Source organism: Panthera onca, chromosome C2 (genome assembly GCF_046562875.1).
Source record: "Panthera onca isolate mPanOnc1 chromosome C2, mPanOnc1 haplotype 2, whole genome shotgun sequence".
Taxonomy (NCBI): Eukaryota; Metazoa; Chordata; class Mammalia; order Carnivora; family Felidae; genus Panthera; species Panthera onca.
This window is the reverse complement of record NC_138347.1, coordinates 15,433,014-15,453,871: the sequence shown is the minus strand read 5'-3', so window position 1 is coordinate 15,453,871 and position 20,858 is coordinate 15,433,014. Positions and strand designations below refer to the sequence as shown.

The 20,858-nt window shown below is 39.2% G+C and overlaps 1 protein-coding gene across 4 annotated transcripts in view; it reads right to left on the bottom strand.

Annotated features, from left to right (window-relative positions):
- Window positions 1-9,631: 9,631 nt before the first annotated feature.
- GRIK1 (glutamate ionotropic receptor kainate type subunit 1) overlaps window positions 9,632-20,858 on the bottom strand; it is a 368,154-nt gene continuing 356,927 nt past the window's right edge. For 2 of the 4 annotated variants that reach the window (XM_060640365.3, XM_060640366.3), the window contains 2 exons: window positions 10,631-10,717; window positions 9,632-10,232 (listed from right to left, as the gene is read on the bottom strand). In XM_060640365.3, the coding sequence (XP_060496348.1) occupies window positions 10,077-10,232; window positions 10,631-10,717 (243 nt within the window). In that variant the 3' untranslated portion in view covers window positions 9,632-10,076. The remainder of the gene's footprint in view (window positions 10,233-10,630; window positions 10,718-20,858) is intronic. The other 2 variants (XM_060640367.3, XM_060640369.3) reach the window with 1 other exon arrangement.

The window sequence follows — 20,858 nt, the reverse complement described above, 5'->3', positions numbered from 1 at the left end:
TTAATTCTGTTTCATGCTGGGACCTTGAGTGACACTTGCTGAAAGGCCCAGTCATGTCCCACAAACTGGTATATTTTGGAGTTTTGGGGGATACTACAAACTTAGGATAAAACTTTCTTGTTCTTTGTAATCTCTACACCCAACGTGGGGCACAAACTCATGATCCCAGGATCAGAAGTCGCATGCTGTACTGACTGAGCCAGCCAGGTGTCCCACAAAACCTTCCTGTTCTTTGGTGCCGGGTTATAGCCTATTTGGCTTTGATGTGCCTCAGAAACGAATGTTGCAATTTACAGATGGCAATGAGCACGAGGAGTATCTGTGTGAGCTTGCCACCACTTTATAACTGTGGAGTGTGGGTCCCTTGGCCACTGAATATGGCAGTTTAACTGTGAGCTGCATATGAAACCTCATGGCTGCCCATTGTATTTCTCTATGATTTTGTTTTGAAACCAGACAGAGATTCTCTAGTGGAGTTTTGTTTTCTTCACCTTAACTTCAGTCATGCATAAATAAAATAAAATAAAATAAAATAAAATAAAATAAAATAAAATAAAACTTTGTGTCAGGCACTGTTAACAGTCTCACTGCTGGAATGAGGAGACTGGGGTCCAGGGAGAAGTAAAGTTACTCAGATTCACACACATAGTAAACAGTTGAGAAGATACTCACCCCAGGTCTCCCTAAACTCCAAATCCTGAGCCTTGTACATAGTTGTTTCCTTATGTTGACTTCATTCCACTCTTTTTCTCACTCCCTGAAACAACTTGTAACATCAGATCTTCCATATAAGTTAAAGCAGATTTCAGGAGGTATATTAGATTTCACTTTGAAATGTCTAATGATAATATTCTAGATTTGAATGGTACTCATTACTTACTGATCTACATAAATGCTAACATAGAAGAAAAATAGTGTGCTGAGTAGTCTCTGTACCACCACATGCATTTTTCAATTTGTCTCTAGGAGAGTGACCTTTTGATCAGAATCACTGGACTGTTCTGACCATTAGGTTAAAGATGGATTCTGGCTGACTTTAACCAATATGAGGCATGACCAAAAGATCAGAGTCTTGAAAAAGAGTTACATTCATAGTCCTGCTGGCTTTATCCTATCTGGATCTCAGGTTTGAAGTGAATGCATTTCTCCCCTCAAGGCCACAGCCCTTGGATGGGCCTTCTTTTAGAGGACTCTGCAAATTCTGGGAATTGGTCCTTTCCCTTACTCCTTAAGACTTGGTGCTGGTAACATCTCCCCATTATTGCTATCCTTATCTCTGCTCACTACTTAGGAAATAGGCCCTCATGAAACTGCCTTCTTTGCCCCAGACGGCTGTGCCAGGGGGTTCTTGCCATGATCCTCAGATAAGAAAATTTTATGATTTATCCAAAGACAAAGGAGTATGTCAAAGAATAAAACTCAGCTTTAATATTCATCTTGGGCACTTGAAAAAAAATTGGAGGGATCCAGTCAACCAGAAAGAATCAATCCTGTTGGGAGAAGTAAAGACAAAAATTCCACCTGAAAACTTAACAGCCCTTCTGTGGTGCCCCCTTCATGTGATTGATGATGGCGGAGGGGACCACATCTCTCCCTCATAAGGAAAAGGTACCACTTTCCAAGATGGATAATCTGAAATGTCTCTCACACTTTGTCCCTTGTAGACCTCTGCTTTCATAGATTGGGAAGTAGGTAGGGGCAGCAAGGGCATGACTAGAGTGATAACTAAAGGGACCTGAAAAGCATACCTGGCCACAGGTTTTGTGGCATTGGTTAGAAAGTGAACTACTTGATGCTTCTTTGTTCTCAGCTTTCAGCTCTAGGTGCTAATTCACAGGTAAAAGGAAAGATCACTTTTGATAAATTTTAAATAGCATTTAATGCCATATAGAGCAATATAACTAGCTGGGTGTCTGGTAGATCATATAGCCCATCTTTCTGCCTTAAAGAAGCACAGGCTCTAAAACATCTCAAACAAATTAGAACCTTTGTAATCCTTTCAGAGAGCCAGCATTTATGTCCTTTGATAATTGATACTAGCCTTTTATCACTGCTATCAGGAGTTTCCGACTCATGACCTACCTCTTTTAGATTACAGCATAAGCCCCTCTCTCTGCCTTCCTCAGTGGAGGAGTAAAACCATCCGTCTTCATATCCCAGTCCATAATTTTATAAATGTGAAGCTGCCTTTTAACTGAACTCAGGAACTCACCCTTCCCTCCCTCCTACCTTCCTTCCTTCCTTCCTTCCTTCCTTCCTTCCTTCCTTCCTCCCTCCCTCCCTCCCTCCCTCTCACCTTTTCCTCCTTCCCTCTTTCCTTTCTTTCTTCCTTCCCTCCCTCCCTCCCTTCTTTCCTTCCTTTGTTCCTTCCCTCCCTCCCTCCCTCTCACCCTTCCCTCCCTCCCTTCTTTCCTTCCTTTGTTCCTTCCCTCCCTCCCTCCCTCCCTCCCTCCCTTCTTTCCTTCTTTCCCTCCCTCCCTCCTTCCCTTCTTTCCTTCCTTCCTTCCCTCCCTCCCTCTCATCCTCCTTCCTTTCTTCTGTCCCTCCTTCCCTTCTCTCCTTCCTTTTCATCTATTAGTCTTAAATTTTTGAGTAAATGTATTTTGTGGGTGTCTAGTCATCTTTGCTAACATGTTACATATTTTTAAAGGGTCTAGGTTATACTTGTATTTTTTATTTTCACAAATGACTTCTGAGGATTGCCAAGACAAATGCAAACATTTCCACCCAAGAAGAATCTCTTCAACATGGATCATTGCTTGAATGATCTGATGTATTCCATGAGTTTCTGGGAACTTGCAATATTTTGTTACATATTTGGGGGCAAAATAAAATTTAGAAAACATGAAGAGGGAGGTAAGGAGGAAAAATATGAATCCGAGTTCTCTCCAGGAAAGCTTAAGAATGGAAGAGATGAGTAAAGTTTTATATTTTGGGGGAGCAATTTAATGGCTTTGGTTGGATTCATTTGCGCATTTAATATGTGTAGCATCCTGCATCATGTGAGCCAGTCTTTGGGAGTGGTGGTGAAGAGGCTGATTTAGGCATGCAATAAAGTGCTACACAAGATACCAGCATCGACCAAATAATGTTAAGGTCAAACTGCTCAAGGGCAGATAAAGGTCACAGGAGAGAGATGGGAAGAAATCAGGGAAAGTTTCATGCATATGTGGCATTTGACCTGAGTCTTTAAGTGAAGTTTGGACAGTTAGAGATGGAAGTGGGGAGACAGGAGGAAAGAAAAAGTTTCCATACAAATGGGAAAACATGAGACAGGCACAAGTTGTAGATGTTGGTTGGTTTTGGTTTGATGAAATTAACCTGGTGTGTGGCTTATCTAATAGCATCATTTTTTGGAGGAAGTCAGAAGGAAATCATCCAGGAAATCTATGATGAGATCATTAAACATTTCAGTGAAAGATACCCTCGCAATTAATTTCATTTGCAATATGCATGCTTATGAATCATTATATTTGTTGGGATGTTGTAAAAAGGTCAAAACTAATTATACATTTGTTATGATGAGCTTAAAATTCTAGCTGTCATTTGTTATCTTGGTTCCCTTGAGACAATGTAGACTCAATTCCATCCCTACATTAGAGTTTTGAGTGTCATTTTTTTTTAAAGCTTTAATGAAAATGTTTCTTTCATCACTATAATTTGGTTTATTATGCTTAATGCCACTAAATTACTTTTAAATCTTGGCATGGTTTTATTAAAAATGGTCTCATTTTAATTTGCTGCTCTAGGTACAGAATTTATCATGAAGACAAGGAAAAGCAGCCTGCCTCTTCAGAGATATTTTGGAAATAGCTTAATGACAGATCTACAAGTACTGAAGACATTATCAACACATTTAAAATTCTCTGTGATGTTGGTTACTTGAAAATCTTTATCTTGTGTGTGTGTGTGTGTGCGGGCGTTTCCTGAAATTGTTATACTTCTTGGTCTCTTGCTGAAGAATTTGCCAACATATGTTCCTTGTGGGTAGTTGGGAATATAAATCCTAGAAAACTCAATGGCATTCACAGTTATTGTCTCTAAAAAGCAAATGAGCCAACAAAATTTCACCCTTGAAATCTGACCTATTCAATTCTAATATTCTCAAAGGCAAGGACTATATCTTATTTTAAATTTGTGTCAGGTGTCTACATGGCATATATTCCAAAGGTTGTCATTAATTACTCAGCAAGTCTGTTCATTACCCACTATATGTAAGATGCTAAACAGCTTGTATAGAGTGATTGATGTTGAAAAGAAATATTCTGATTCACCTTCTAGAATTTTATAATCAACTGAGAGTTTACAGTCTAATGGTATTTTGTGAGATTGCCAGAACATGGTGAAGCTTTAGATGTTCACAGGAACTATCACGTCGTGCCATTCACATGTTTTAATTGTGATTTGGCTTGCCTGAGGAACAAAAAATGTTCAGAGAGTTATTTCAAATCAGTAATACAACTAGTCTGCAGATTTGGTGGAGAGTTTAACTATTAAAGTTTAGAAATGACTTTTTATTATTTAAGTGCCATGGCAAGGCACTGGTATCCTTAGATATTGCTTCTTGGAGATATTAATAGCTACCTGTGTAATTATTCTATGAAATGATAGTGGGAGATGACCAATTGCCCTATGATGCTCTTTAAAAATTGAGTCAAGAATGTGTTTGAGTACAAAACAAATATTTGTTTTAATATAAATGAAACAAAAGTATTAAATACATAAGTTCATTTAGTGCTGTGGTTGAGTGTCTCTGGACTCTGATAGATTGAAGTTAGAATCTTGGTTCCTCAACCAACAGGCAGTCTGACTTCAGGGAGATACGCTCTTTTCTTACAGTTTTCCTTTTCTGAAATGGAAACAATACAGAGTGCCAACTGTGAGATCAGGTATGCTTGGAGTGAGGCCTGAGGTTGGCCAATAGCACTTCATCTTGAAGAGTTGGGAGGGAACAGAGTGTGGTTGTGATGATATGGCTGGGGTTAGGTTGCATCATTTGCCATTTTATAGTTAAGTGATCTTGGGCAAGCTATTTAACCTCTCTTAACCTCAGTTTTTAGCTCTGTAAAAAATGGTATTGACTTTAGACTTGCTATAACTATTACAAATGTTATAAAGTATATACAGTGCAACCAGATTTAGCATATCCTTGTTAAATAATGATTTGTAACACCTGATGGCATGGCTTTGCTATATACTAAGAGCATGAGCACAGCCCAGACCAGACTAAGACAATGGGATCTACCTATCTGTTATCTATCTATCTATCCATCCATCCATCTATCCATCCATCCATCCTCTATTATCTATCTATCTATCTATCTATCTATCTATCTATTGATCATCTATCCTCTATCTATCTATCTATCTATCTATCTATCATCTATGTATCTATCATCTAATCATTCTCATAATATCCGAATGAAATATCAAAGTCAATTGGACTCCTTCCAGATTATCCTGGATTACTTTGATGGTGGATAGGGGGTCCTTTGCCTTCCATTTAGATGAGGGTTCTCTATTACCATCAGTAGAATTTTCAACTTTGTTAGCAAAACTCTGTGGCTTCCAAGAAGAGGAAGTCTAAGGACTAGTGAGCAAAATATCCTATGACATATTGTCCATGTTGGGATTCTTTCATGAGGGAAAGGGCTAGTTAACCCATAAGACTTCACAATTTCAAGCTTAATGAAGAATTGTTCAGAGCAAACATCTGGGCATTCTACCAATGAAGAAAAAGGGATGGGAAATGATGGAGAAAAGGAAAGAAAAAAGGATATGAATTAAATAAACAAACCAGGGGTGCCTGGGTGGCTCAATCGGTTGAGCTACTGACTCTTGATTTCTGCTCAGGCCATGATCTCACTGTTCATGAGTTCAAGCCCTGTATGGGCTCTGCGTTGACAGTGTGGAGCCTGCTTGAGATTCTTCCTCTTTCTCTGCCCCTCCCCCGCTTGTGCTATCTCTGTCTCTCTCAAAATGAATAAACAAACTTTGAATAAACAAACCAGACAAAATATCCCTTCAAATCCATTTTGGAGTCTCACTTAATTGACTAAGCTGTGTAAAAACAAAGTAACTTCTCTAATTGGTTATCTTGTGGGCAAAGCTTACAAGCAACCTCTTTGGCATACCTGTGAGGTATGTATGAGGTATGTATGAGGATTCATACTACGCAAAGCCTCATCTGCAAAGTCAGCTCACACGTTTCAGGATTTCTAAGTGTCAACATGTCAGTATGGTTTAATGTTAGTCATTTATTTCACTCCCAAGGCTTATGGCACTTTGAGTTACTACTTGTAAATACAGCATATATGTCTCTACTCTGATGGATTTACTGTTTCTATTTTGTCCCACTTTTTCCCTCTACACAGCCATTTTTTAAGAAACGTAACTGGAAAAATTTTCCCTTTATATATAGGACTAGACTGAATGAAACTGAGACCTGAGTGTGCCTTCGAAGTCCCAGCCTCACTTTTTATGACCTCTTCCCCAGCCCAACAAGCTTCTTCTCCAAGCACTCCATCACTTTCGGTGGAATGGCTTGCTTGTCCTAGCCCTGTAGGCCCATGACACTCCTCTGGACATCCTTGATCAGTGAATACCTGTTTTTTCTTCTTGTTCCAAGATGAAGCAGTCAACAAATAAATGCCTGGGGCAAGTGGATTGTAACTTGGGTCTTTTTTAGACAATGCTTCAGTTTGTTACTAAACACATGAGCCCTTCTGATGTTGGAGAGAATCTGCTGGACCATATCTTTTGGGATGGGTAGACTTTATGTTTCTTTAAAAATCACACTGTATGGGTAGCTGCTAGAAATACCTCTCCTAGAACAGTCACTCTTACGTTATTCTTCCTTTGAAACAACAATCCCAGGAACTTCTTGGTTAAGTCTTTTTGGGCCAGGGAAAGAGTGAAAGTAGGAACTGCTGAGACAGAGAACAAAAATGCTGGTCACAGATATTTGATCTTCATCTAGTTTTCTTTTACCTGCTTCCTCCTGATTTCTCTCTCTGTCTCTTTCCAGCTTCTTCTAGGCTAAGAATTGAAAATTCAGGGCTCCTAGATGTGTCAACAATCCCATGAGGTCAACACAAGCAATGAATTGTTGCTTCCCTTTTCTCTGTACTAAAGGCAAGAAGGGCCCAGATTTGAAACTTGAAAAGAATAAATCTTAACCATAAACACTATCTTTCAATCAATACTGACTTCCCTCTCTCTCTTGCTGAATATCTCACCTGGACGATCCGTGTCTATTAGCATCAAGAAATTGCCAAAGGAAGAAATGTAAGATCTAGTTTTTAATTAACTTTGCCATTGATTTCCACACAACTGTATGAGTCACTGTTCTTTGGTGAAAGGGATGAAAATCTCCAAGATGAATGGTTGTTCTTGGGGATTTTTCTGTACCAAGTTCTAGATATTCTACAATTTCTCCTTTTTCTCCCCTCTGGCCTCATATCTTACTCTGATCTTTGCCCTAACACACAGAGACACACAGAAACACATGTACATCTGTTCACACCAAATGTGCTTTCAGAATGAAAATATTGTTGGGATGGGGGAGGTGGGGAAGAGAGGTTATTATGTACATTTAGCATAGGACTTTTCCTATGCTGTGGACCTAGTGCTGTGGGCCTAGTCCTATGCTGTTTCACCTAGTTCATTATAGTTTTTAACTAATTTATTCATACCAAGTATTATGCATTGAATGAAAATGTAGGCATGGGTAAGTGAGAAGGAAACTGGTTAGTGGGGACCTTAAAATGTCTATCCAACAGATTGAGACACAATATATTTTAGATATTAGAAACTGAAATACTTATTTTCCCACTCTACTTTCCCTACTCTAACAGTCTGTGAAAAGATATAGTAATAGTGTCTGAAAGGAGAGAAAAGTATCATACTGTTACATTAGAAATGTAAAATAGAATGCCATTGGTGTGATTTCATAGTGAACTAAATACACTGCACATCTCCCCTCTAATATGTTATCACTCTAGTTCATCTTCAGCTGTTGGATTAACCATATTTCTGTCTGCTTTTCTGTTTCTATCAGTAAGCATATCTGTATCTATCTTTATCTCTATCTCTGTCTATATCTATAAATATTTTTAACTGTACGAGAGAAAGAGAGAGAGAGAGAGAGAGAGAGAGAGAGAGAGAGAGAGAGAGAATATCTTAAGCAGTTCCATGCACTGCAGAGCCCAACGTGGGGCTTGATACTACCATCCTGGGATCGTGACCTGAACTGAAATCAAGAGCCGGGTGCTCAACCGACTGAGCCACCCAGATGCCCTTCTCATTTATATAAATTGCAACTCCATTTTTCCAGGCACGCAGGGACTGATCCCGTGATCCTGGGATCATGACCTGAGCTGAAATCAAGAGTCAGACACTCAACCCATTGAGCCACCTGGGTACCCCAGCATATTGTTTTTAATGTCACATCTTCATGGATTTTATGTAAAATCTTAATGCATTGTCTAATGAAATACATTATTTTCCAATTGTGATGGATCCAAAATTTGAGCACTGATCACAATCATAGGAAAATATCTGGCCGGTACCTGTTATTGCTATTTTAAATGTGACGTTATTTTTCTTTTTATGTCTGGATATATTTTTGTGCTTAAACTCTACGGGGACTAGATAACAAAATTTGTTTAGTTATAGAACAATCCTATAGAAACCAATGGGATTTAATTATATGAACTATTGATCCAGTGCCTGCTGCTTTCCCATTGGTCCCCCGAATAATGAGTGCTACCTCAACTCCGCAGTTAAGCCTCCCTCTCCCTGCCAACCCCAATCCTAGACTTTCTCTGGACCCACTCTTCCCTCCCTCATGACCACTGTCTAAATCTCTGGCCCCATGAGTTGTGCCTCCGAGTTACTTCCATCATCCACTGGTCTGGCTGCCCCTGCTCTGGCCTGGCTGCAATGTCCTTTCTTTGGGTTCCTGAAAGAGCCTTCGGGTGACCCTGTCTCTTCTTCCTCAGATTCCTTTCCTTCAATCCTTTGCTTTCAGCCAGAGTGGTTGTCACCTGTCAGACCCATCGCATTCCCTTGCATTTTAGCCACGCTAGACTCCTGTCCCTCCACCATCCTGGCCCTATTCGCTCTCCTTTTGGGGCCTTCCAATATGCTGCTTCCTCAGCCTAGAATGCCTGCTTCTCCATCTTACAGTCCTCCCTTCACCTGATTAACTTGTCATCCTAATTTAGCTGTACCTTCCTCCAGGAAATCTTCCTTGGTTGAGTACATGTTCCTTTGGCTTCTGGCTTCTACTGAGGAAGTGCTAATCCTTCTTTGAGTACTCAAATGTTTTTCTTTTTTGTTTAACTATAAACTATGTGAGAGCAGGGACCATATCTGTCTTCCTCACCATAGTATCTCCAGAACCTAGAATGATGCCCAGAATGTGATGGACACTTTTATTTTTGAATGAATTTTCCTTTTTTGTTCTTAAATCCTTTTATCTTATACTCACCAATATTCCAAGTGCCATTTTAAAGTTCTTTATGAGGTCAGATTTTAAAGCACAAAGATGACTAGTTTTATTTTACTATAATAACTAGGTATTTGGTATGAACTCTAAGTATTTTTTTTTTTTTTTAATTAGCCAGAAATGATTCTGTGTGTCTGAACCGGTTAAGAGGACTCATCAAAACAGCAAACTGGAAAACAGATGACATTTGACAAACAAACATTGTGAATGGGAGCTGAGTAATGGAGAATAAACCAACACTCAAACTTGTTCTGGAAAAAAAAACCCTGTTGATTTATTATTATTTAGAAAGCACACACAGCAATTTATCGAGAAGAAGGAGAAAAGGCAAAATAAGTGAGCATACAAATTCATTTCAAAAGAACCAGTGGCACTTCCCAAGTAATATCTGTCTCTGTGAGCTTTTTAAAGCTGTTGTATTTCGCATATCTATATGCATACCCAGAGTTATGAATATAGATACAGGGAAACACATCACACACTTGTCAGGAATCTTTCCTCCCCAAAACCTGTAGCGAGCGTATCGTTTTCCTTCCTGAAAGCTGCCTGCAGGTGTTTTCTTGGATCACGCCACAGTCTCTTTCCTCTGAGTTCGTCTCTGATGACAAGTAAGGATACTTGTGAAGGGAGATTTCCCCTTAGTTCTTGACTTTTTCTTTAGCTTTTTCTGATTTTTGAGTGAGATTCCCAGTTCTTCCATGATGGCATTGAAAGAGAGACACTAGAGAACATGAAATAATAGAGCATCAGTTTAACCTAACTAGCTGCCCCCTCCACTGATCTGTCTCTCACCAATACAAGATATTGGTCTAAGGTAACTCTGCCACACTGTAAATTCCCGGCCAGTTCCCACACCTCCTCCTCCACCCACTGGCCATTCGCCTTTTCTACTTGGGGAAACGGAGGCAACAAGCTAGCTGGGTAGACTTTGGGGTTTCATTCACAAGATGCAGTAGTACAAAACTACCCAGTTAGGCTCTCGAAATAGACAACTTACCTTTGCCGAGACACCAAAATAGAGTTAAGTTAAGTCATTTCCCCCATTGAGATGATCCAAACATTGATAGGTTTATCAAGGCATACAGGACACTTCAGTAATGCTATAGAAAATGAACAAACCTTCTCTACACCAAGGCTTTGTTTTTTTCTCCCATGAAACCTTACTTTGTTCCTAAAATAAAATCTAATTCTTGATGACTTTCCTTTCTGATAAAAAAAAAGAAAAAAAACAATTTTAAATTGTATATTTTCTCCAAAAAACAGAGATCTGGCAGCAGCAATGATGCAGCTGTGGTTGAAATGAAAATAATATGGTACCGAACCGCACAGCAAAGATGATGGCATAATACGAAGAGAAAATGGAGTGATGATCATGAAACGTCACGTGAGTGCAGATGGCATATATATGTACGTATCGATTACAATTCCACTGTTATGTATTCGCATGCACAGTGTACAATGGTGTAATCAAACATAATTTGCTACCGTTTTTTTCCAGCCAATATCAGATCTTTGAGTGACACATTCCTGCTAATAGAGATTTCCATAACTTAGTATTGTTCTTGATGAGGTAACCCTTAAAACACCCTTAAAATCCCCAAGCCTCTGGTAAGGTGTATGCAAGTGCAAGCATGGGACTCCTTTGTCACGAACCCACAAAACGGATGGGTTGAAAGTCATATGACCACGTGCCCCCCAATGATTTCTCTAGGCTGTGAGCTTCTGACAGGAAGGAAACTGGTGTTTCCTGTGTTCAAAGTAGGAAATGTCTCCTCCGGTCCTTGCGTATCAACGCGCAACATGTATTTTTGAAAATTTACACTCCAGTTTTGTTCCACAAAAAAGTTGATGTCGTTTAAATAAGCAATAGTTTTAATTTGTCTACTTGATTTGAAAGCTAGACAGATACATTTGGTTCCTAGATATACATTGCTGGCCTACCAGATGTACACCTCTGAAAAAGTAGTAGTTTTTGTGACTTCTTGTCTCTTTTGCACGTGTTTATAGACTTTGAGTTTCATTTTCATTTTCATATGGCACTAAGGATTCATGTCATTCGTGTTCATTTTCTTTCAAATCATAAGCTGTGGCTTCAGTGAATTGAGAGGGGGATCATGCCACCCAAAGAAAAACTTCAGAAATGTTTTCTATGAATTATACTTACAAAAAGTGTTATAGCACGTATGTCACAACTGAAATTTAATGTTTTTTGATAGCATTTTGTGATGTGAAATTTTTCTGTTGCTACCAGACGAACTGCATATTTTATAGTGCCATATGACACCTGGTATTGTATAGGGGTCTTGAAAATTTTGCTCAGAGAGATATTTCAATGGAAGAAGTGTTTTTGTTTTTTGGGTTTGTTTCGTTTTGTTTTGCATTTTGCACAGGACATTTCTAATTTCAGGAAGATCATTAAAATGGAAGGAAGAGAGGGAAAGAAGGAGGAAGTGCAAAGGACTTTATACATACTATTACAAACAAATCTTACAGCAACCTTATAAGGAAGGAATTCTTATGCCCATTATATAGATGGGGAAATTTACTATTGGAAATGTTAAGTAATTTGCCCAGGAAATGTGGTTTGTAAGAGCTTGCATTTGAACTCAGTCTATCTTATTTCAAAGACTCAACTGCCTTCACTTGACATCAACGCCTTTTTTTTTTTTTTACTTAACTACTATAAAGAGCTTTTGTAGATTCTTTTCTCATAAATGCATGTTAAGAAATTGCAATATTTCTGTTTTACTTGAAGTCTGAAACATTTGAGTTTAGACATTTCTCTTCATTTTGCACTGAAACCACCAAAGTGAGTCTCCAGGTGTGGCTCACAACGAGGAAAGAACTTGATGAAACTCTCTCTTTCCTGTATTGGGTAGAGGGGTAACCACAGTTCTTGTCTTGACAATATGTTTTAATTATGTTTCTCTTTAAAACACAATCTTCCTTCAACTTTTGCATTGCCTTAAAATGCAGCAAATGTCTATTCCTTTCATTAACCCTAGGTATTTATTTTTTGCTGCCCTCATGAAAGTAAAAATATATACAGTTTTATGAGTGGTCTGGTTTCTCTGTCTTTGGTCACAAATGATGATTTCTTTTTGATTCTCACTTTGTCTCCAACTGTCAAAAAGAAAATGGCAAGATATTGGGACTGACCTTTCTGCTTCCAAGTTTTTGCTGTAGTCATAAGGAAAGATGACCTTTAAGGTCCCTACCAGCCATGAGCTCAAGCAAACCATACACTCTTGTATCCACAGGAAATGAAAATGTGAAGGTCATCTCTCAGCACAGAGGGGCCTGGGAGGGTTTCCTATTCATTCATTGATTTGTCTTTCACAATCTCAGAATTAAAGATATAGATAGAGAGATAGAGAGAGAGATAGAGAGAGAGATAGATAGATAGATAGATAGATAGATATAGATAAATTGAGCATCTGAATTAGGATAAAAATCTAAGTAGCTTTCCAAAGCTTCTATTTCTGGACTTGGTTTTTATGAACTCCCTTGTATCTGCAGAGCCGTAGAAAAATTATGGTTAAGCACAGACGTTTAAATTTCTAAACTAATTTCATTAGAAAGTATCAGACATGTTGATGACCATCTACCACCTTGCTCAGGAGGCAGGGACATTAGGGGTAGGATGAATACCCCAGCAGAATCCTCTGGTGTTTGGCAGACTGGAAGTTAGCCTGTAGTATGCAGCCGGGGTCCTCCTATTTTTCTCTGGTGGATGGAAATCATGTTTTCAATGGATCTACATATATGACCATGAATCATACTTGTGAGTTGACCCCTGGTCTCAGAATGCTGGAAGTGAAATTTCAGCTGTGCTGCCTAGTAGCTGGATTACACTGGGCAAGATGTTTCTTTTCTCTTTGATTCAGCTTCTTTATCTATACAATGGAAACAATAGTAGAATCCTTTTCATAAGAGTTATTTTGTGAACCATTGAGCGGGTACATGTAAAACAGCACAATGCCTGACCCATGGTAAGTTTCTCTATTTCTTTAAAATAACATGGTATAGGGACGCCTGGGTGGCTCTCAGGTCATGATCTTGCGGTTCGTGAGTTCAAGCCCGTGTCGGTCTCTGTGCTGCCTGGAGCCTGCTTCGGATTCTGTCTGTCTGTCTCTCTTTCTCTCTCAAAAATAAACAAACATTAAAAAAATAAAAAAATAAAATAACATTGTATAGGGGCACCTGGGTGGTTCAGTCATGTAAGTGTCTGACTCTTGGTTTCAGGATATGATCTCATGATTTCATGAGTTTGAGCCCCAAATTGGGCTCTATGCTGGCAGCACGGAATCTGCTTGGGATTCTTTCTCTCCCTCTCTCTCTGTCCTTCCCCCACTCACACTGTCTCTCTCTCTCTCTCTCAGAATAAATAAACGTAAAAAAATAACATTGTATATATCACTGAAAATAGTTTAAGTCTATGAAACTTACTGATATGTATTTTGGTGGTTTTTTTTTTTTTTTTTTTTTTTTTGGATGGAAGGAAGGGAGGAACAGTGAAAAGTTGATGATCCTTTAATATTGTCTGTTGTATGCCCTTCTATGTACCAATTCTTTGTTTCCACCAGTGTTTTGTTAAAGTACGTTCTATACATGTTTAATACATAGATTTTTCAATGCTTATTTTATTTGTTTCAGCCAGCTCATAACACGTTTTCGTGTTTATGCAGTAATAAGATTTACGATAGCTTGTGTCTTGCCTCTGAAGGATAGGTGCTCAAGCATGAGAAAGAAATGAAAATTAGCCACAGCTCTTTGCCATTTAAAAAAAAACTTATCTCTATGCATCTGAACCCATTTACTGTGAATTGCTATGATGATAAGTTTGATAGGAAAATTCACTTATGAATGGATTTATAGTAATAAACTGTGTTAGTGTCATTTACGCCGTTCTGAACAGTGTCCAAAGATAAAGTGATGTGTGTGTGCAGGGATCGCATGTGTGTGCGTGTGCGTGCTTGTGTGCATGCACCTACATGTGCATGTGACTTCTCTTGCAGAGGAAAGGAAAGTGAGAAACAAGTTCATCTACTAGAAACCATGAGTGAAACTTCAGCTAGCACTGTATTCTCCTGGTTTTAGAAGGAGAAGGATTTCCCTTTCTTTCTTTCTTTCTTTCTTTCTTTCTTTCTTTCTTTTAATGTTTATTTTTGAGAGAGAGAGAGAGAGAGAGAGCGCGCACGTGAGCACATGCATGAGCAGGGGAGGGGCAGAGAGAGAGGGAGACACAGAATCCAAAGCAGGCTCTGGGCTCTGAGCTGTCAGCACAGAGCTCAACGCAGGGCTCAAACCCACAAACTGTGAGATCATGACCTGAGCTGAAGTCAGATGTTTAACCATCTGAGCCACCCAGGCACCCCTGATTTGCTTAGTTCTTTTGCAGAAAACCATTCCTCTTTTCCATTCCTTTTGTGCCTGTAGTGTGACCCTAGTGAGCCCCCCTGTCCTCTTTTCCTGCCTTCTTTTGCTTTCTTTTACCTTCCTCTTTGTCTTGATTTTTTTTTTTTTTTTAATAATTGCTGACATCATGGCACCTCCTTTGGATTAATCCTTAATATTTGGTTTCTTGGTACTAGTGTGAACCTGAACATAAATTATTCTTCTCCTGACACCTTTATCCTTCTATTGCAAATATTCCCCTGGAAGGGATGGGAGAAGTTAAATGAATTCTTGTTTTGTACCTAAAATTACCTGCCCCCCCCGAGTCTAGGGGTGGGGAGTGATTTCCTTTACGTTATAGGAAGAACTGTGTGCTGAAATTTGATTTGGGTTTACAATATTGAAAGGACCAAGGCTAAGCTGTCTGGTATTGGCTTTCATACTGGTTGCAAATGTGGCATCAGATTGTGACTATCAGACTGATTTCTCTTGTATATTTAATATTTATGCATTCCATGCTTTATTCATTGGTACATTTAGAAGAACTTGGGGTGAATACCTTTATACCTTACATTTTGTACAGGTTTCTCTCTTTATTATGCTCTTTGTTTAAAGACACTTGAAGTGGTCTGTGACATTGTCTAATAAATTTTCACATTATGTGTTGAAGAAAGATACAGATAATATTTGTGTCATTTTATAAATGTAAAAGCTTTCATTTTATATAGATATGCTTTAACTTGAAAGCAAGCTCTAACTTGAAGCCTTTTTTGTAAAGACTATTTTTAGTAAAATAGACTGAATTTTAACATAGAAATCAAGGAATGGGTTACTGAGAAATGATGAGATTATCATTGCTGTTATGTTCTTGGTTTGGTTGAATTACTATCATAGTCTGGAGGCAGTGTCTCAATGATTTTTTTTTTTTTTCTTTTTAACGAGATGGTCTAAGTATTCACATCCTTAACATTTTTAAACTTTGAGATTCAATACGGGAACAAACCTAAAATGTTCAAAATGTCAGGAAACTTTTTAAGGAATAAGAACAGAATCCTATTCATACATTTGCTACCTTAAGACTTTGGAAAGTCTGGTCACCTCTCTGCATAAGTGTTTTATGTCTTCACAGGATAATTGATGATCTAAGAGCAGAGATCAAGCTTCAGTGATCCCCCACTAATTATGTTAAGGAAGGAGGAGGGAGATTGTTAGAGTAGCTATGTGTATACCATTTTGTGTGAAATTCTTGCATTCCAGAACTCAGAATTTGGCTACCATTTGCTCTGGTTTTATCGGTTTTCTGGGTTCATTCAGAATTCCTGGGCCATCTCTCATGCAGCCATCCTTGGATTAAAATATATATATATATCTGAGAGGTTGGGAGTCAGCCATCATATTAGCTTCGAGAATAGTGATTATGATTAATTGTGCCTGAAAGCTAATGAGGAAGCCGATTCTCATCTCCTGAATCTGTGCCAAAAATTTCTGGATGGAGGAAATCTAGACATTGGCCTAAAACTTAAAAGTGTGGTCCGCTATCCCCACCTGTCACCCAGAAGCCACTCCTTACCCAGCTAATTTTCAACTGGCTCTTCACTCCTACATTTTCCCTGGGGCTACAGTATATCAACCCCACTAACTTATTTTCCTATCTCTCTTTTTTTTTTTTTTTTTAATTTTTAATCTTTATTTAGTTTTGAGAGAGAGAGAGAACCAGCAGGGGAGCAACAGAGAGAGAGGGAGACGCAGAATCCGAAGCAGGTTCTAGGCTCTGAACTGTCAGCTCAGAGCCCGACGTGGGGCTCAAACTCACGAACCGTGATCATGACCTGAGCCGTAGTCGAAATCCCCACTGACTTAGCCAGCTAGGCACCCCTCCTGCCTCATTTTAATGTCGTGTTTTCACCATCTCTGTCCTTTTCCTTCTCGTCTCCTCCATTTTACTTTTTTTGCCCCCACACTTGAGACTTGGTGCCAACATTTTTGCTGTCTCAGATCCTAGATGTAAGCTGATTCCCTGCATGAAAACATATCCCAGAATTCTCTGTTTTCCAATCCGAGTTCCTTCAAACCATAAACATACACCTATGGGGGACACAAGGTTAGTCAATGACACTAGATACATGAGGATCATCTTTCTAGGGTTCATTTTTGTTTAAAGATTTTATTTAGAAAACTTTTCTTCCATTAGAATAAGTGTAAATAAGTCTATTGTAGAATGGATATATATATATATATATATATATATATATATATATGGGTATATATATGGATATATATATATATATGGGTATATATATATATGGGTATATATATATGGATATATAATATGTATATTATTATATATATAATTTATTTATTTTTAAGAATTCTTTAAGAAATTTTTCACTATGGGTGGCTGCCCAAGACTCTACAAAATTCTTGGGGGTATTAGTTTGTTCTCCTCTAACATTAGGAATAATTTCATAGAAAACATTGAAAAGTGAGGTTAACACTGAAGCAATGTTCCATTTTGATATTAATCCGTGTACTTTACCAAATCTTCTGAATCTGAACCCTTTTTCTCACTTTTAAAGTTATAACAAGAGCTTTTGTATGCATTGCCCTCAGGGTAGGGATGACATAGAAAGAGGAAAAAAAGTAAAATTTGCAGCTTTGAGTTCTTAAATAGATTTTTGTGGATCTATAGAAGCCACTGCAGTCTTTGAAGCTATTAATTACAACAGCTAGGTGTTTGAAAGAAGGAAAAAGAAGGCACTTTGAATTGTAAAAGTTTGCCTTCGAGACTTCAGGGCCCAGCCCCTGAGATTGTGGCTGGGGTATGAAGCTAGGACTGTTCTGTGTTTATTTTCAAGGAGAATCATCCAGCCAGGGGCTAGGACAGCCTAGATGCTGAGGAATACCAGAGAAGGGGCCCCTCACTTGCAACTTTTGGGGTCAAACTCTCATGGGGTGAGATAAGGCAAATAGGTGTGGGGACAGCTTAATAGATGAAGGGACCTGAAAACACAAGGAAATCATGCCAACTTTCTGTCCCATATTCAGAGGAAGCAGTCACTGAGTGCAGAAATATCATCAGAGCTGATCATCAGGCTGGTTAGAGACCGTCTCCCATGACCTCTGAAGTGTGCTCAAGAGCAGCGAGACTTTCCCCTGCTCCAGGAGGGCATGAAAGTTGCTGATGAGTTTGGAGAGATGGCTGCAGAGTGTCCCCCCCCCCCCAAGCATTATGACTAGACAGCTGCAAGTTGTTTCTGCCGTAAGGATAAGCTTCAGGTGGGCTGGACATATCTGAGATGAGCAACCCTCCTTGCTTAAAAATGGCAGAGATGTGGCTTTGTATGCCAATCCGAGGTACCCACAGTGCCTTTCTCCTATCTGGAGTCACCATCAGAGGCCACCATGACTTTCTTCTCTGGCCTTCTGGCTTCTCTCTGGCTTCTCTACGTCTCCCAAGCCTGCCTCAGCCCCTTGTGCAAGCTTGGGGCCTACACACTTCCTCTGTTATTGGCCTCATGTGTACCTGAGCAGGCCTCCATGCTGAACTTGAGATGATACTATGAGGACTGACTTTCCATTACCACATGGAGAAGAGGGCCTGTCCTTTCTGCAACTCAGAGGCTGAGTTAGGGCCATAAATATATAATTCCAAGAAATTCTTTGCATGCCCCTTCTCATATAGAGAATGGCCTTGGCCTTGAGGTAAATTGAACCTGATGGAGGGTTTTAGTGTCCACAGTGTATATGTGCACAACCGTGGAGTCCTTGTGGTACTAGCTTATGCCCACATGTAGTGGACATACATTTTTCTCAAGCTATAAACTTAGGTGTGCAAGAAAACCATGTGATGCCGTAAAAAAATAAGAACAGATCCCACCTTACCTTAGAGGTTCCCATCCACTAGTAGATGTTGTCAACTCAATGTAACTCACTCATTGTTTAAAACTGAGTTTCTTTTGGTTAATGGCTCAGTTAATATGAACCTCTCTCCTCCTCCCTTCTTCTCTTCTTTCCCAGGTGCATCTGGGCTTAGGAAAATTTAATAGAGGGTCTGGGCATTGGTGATGGTGGGAGCAGCTGATCCATGGCCATACTACATTCTTTGGCTTCCACTGGGGTTGGATGCTAGGAGGCCATCAGTGCTGCACTTTCTCTGCTGAGTCCTCTAAGTGCTTGTGGCCCCACTATGGTCTCCATGTCAGGTCTACACATTGAGTCTTTTTCCACTCCAACCTCAACCTTTCAATCCACTGATTCAGCCCTTCTGCAAGGCTCTTCATTGAGAAGTGCCATGGAGTTTTCACTGTTTTCCCTGAGATGCTCTGGGACTGAGCAGGACTCTACGAAGCTATTCATAGGTTCATGACCTAGATATTGTTATTGCACCATTCTGGAAACAGTTGGATGTAAGATTTTTCTCAATTTTTCCCATCTCCTGTGCTACACCCTGTAAACTCCAATATGGCATTTTCTGTTCGAGATCTCCCAGAACTTTTCTGAGGTTTCTATTTTCCTGTCCTCAAGTTGGGACTTGGCTCATGGATGGCCATGAAGCCTTCTCTCAGGGATTCCAGTACCACTAAGATTTAATGACTTCCCTCCCATTCTTCCCTTCTTTCCTAGTGGTCAAAAGCTGGTCAGGGATAGGAACATGAGGGAAGAAATCATTATTTTGTATATTTCCACAACCTTGGGCCTCTGGGTTTTGGCTCTTGTTAATTACAGATAAGCTTTTCGAATAACAACTAATCCATTCAACAAAACACCTAGTTCTTGAGACTGAAAGCCATGGTTTCCAAGATTTTTGTCTATACTACAAATCTGTAAAGTCTACTTAAAACTCAAAAGCTAAGAGTCTGATTCATCTCTGGCTTGGAAGCTGTACAGATAAAAACATTGATGCTTAAGGGTGGAGGAAGATAGGGGTAAAAACAATAGAAAATAAAAGCACATCAACCTTTTTCTTTGTTTCCCTTTGTCTTTCTTTAACAGAATTACTGAAGTTCCATTTACAGAATAGGTTTCCCCATCTCCTCTCTTGAATTGTGACTGAGAATATAACCCATTCCATAGCTATGAATAACTTCTAGCTATGTCTTGTTTTGCTTGTTGGTTTGTTTTATTTTGTTTTCTTTCTTTCTCTTTCTTTCTTTCTTTCTTTCTTTCTTTCTTTCACCTACTCTGTAGGCTCATCAAAGTCAAGAATGAGTCCACTTTTGTAGCCTTTCCTGTGTTTGTAACACTTTGCTTATGACTGGATGAGAACTTTTTCACTCTTTGATGCCATGATGGCCGGTTTTCTCTTTATCCAGAGTAGACCATTTCATCCTGCAGCACTGGCAGGAAAAGGTAATTCTGTTTATGACAATAAAAATTTAGTATGTTTAAGGTAACTGCACAATCATATTTATATTTGTATTTGGTATTTGGTCAAGGTTTTTTTTGTTGTTGTTGTTTGGTCCTGCTTCTTTTTATTTCCTTCCCACTTTCTATCAAACTTAAAAAAATACTGTGATTGCAGAGAACTTTAAATATCACCACTTCAGGGCTCCTGGGTGACTCAGTCAGTTAAGTGTCTGACTCTTGATTTTGGCTCAGGTCATGATCTCATGGTTTGTGGGTTTCAGCCCCACATCGAGCTCTGTGCTGACGAGGAGCCTGCTTGGGATTCTCTCTCTCTCTCCCCCTCTCTCTGCCCCTCCCCTGCTTGCTGTCTCTGTTTCTTTCTCAAAATAAATAGATAAACTTAAAAAAAAAAAGAAAAAAATGTCATCCCTTCGTGTCACAGCTGGGGAGACTGAGAATAAGAGAGGGACAACGACTTGCCCAAAGTCACATAGCTATTCAGTAGCAGTACAGGGACCTGAACTCTTGGCTTGTGACTCCCAAGTCATGTTTTCGTTGAATCATTTACACCTTTCAGAATTTGTTTGGTTTTAAAAAATTTTTT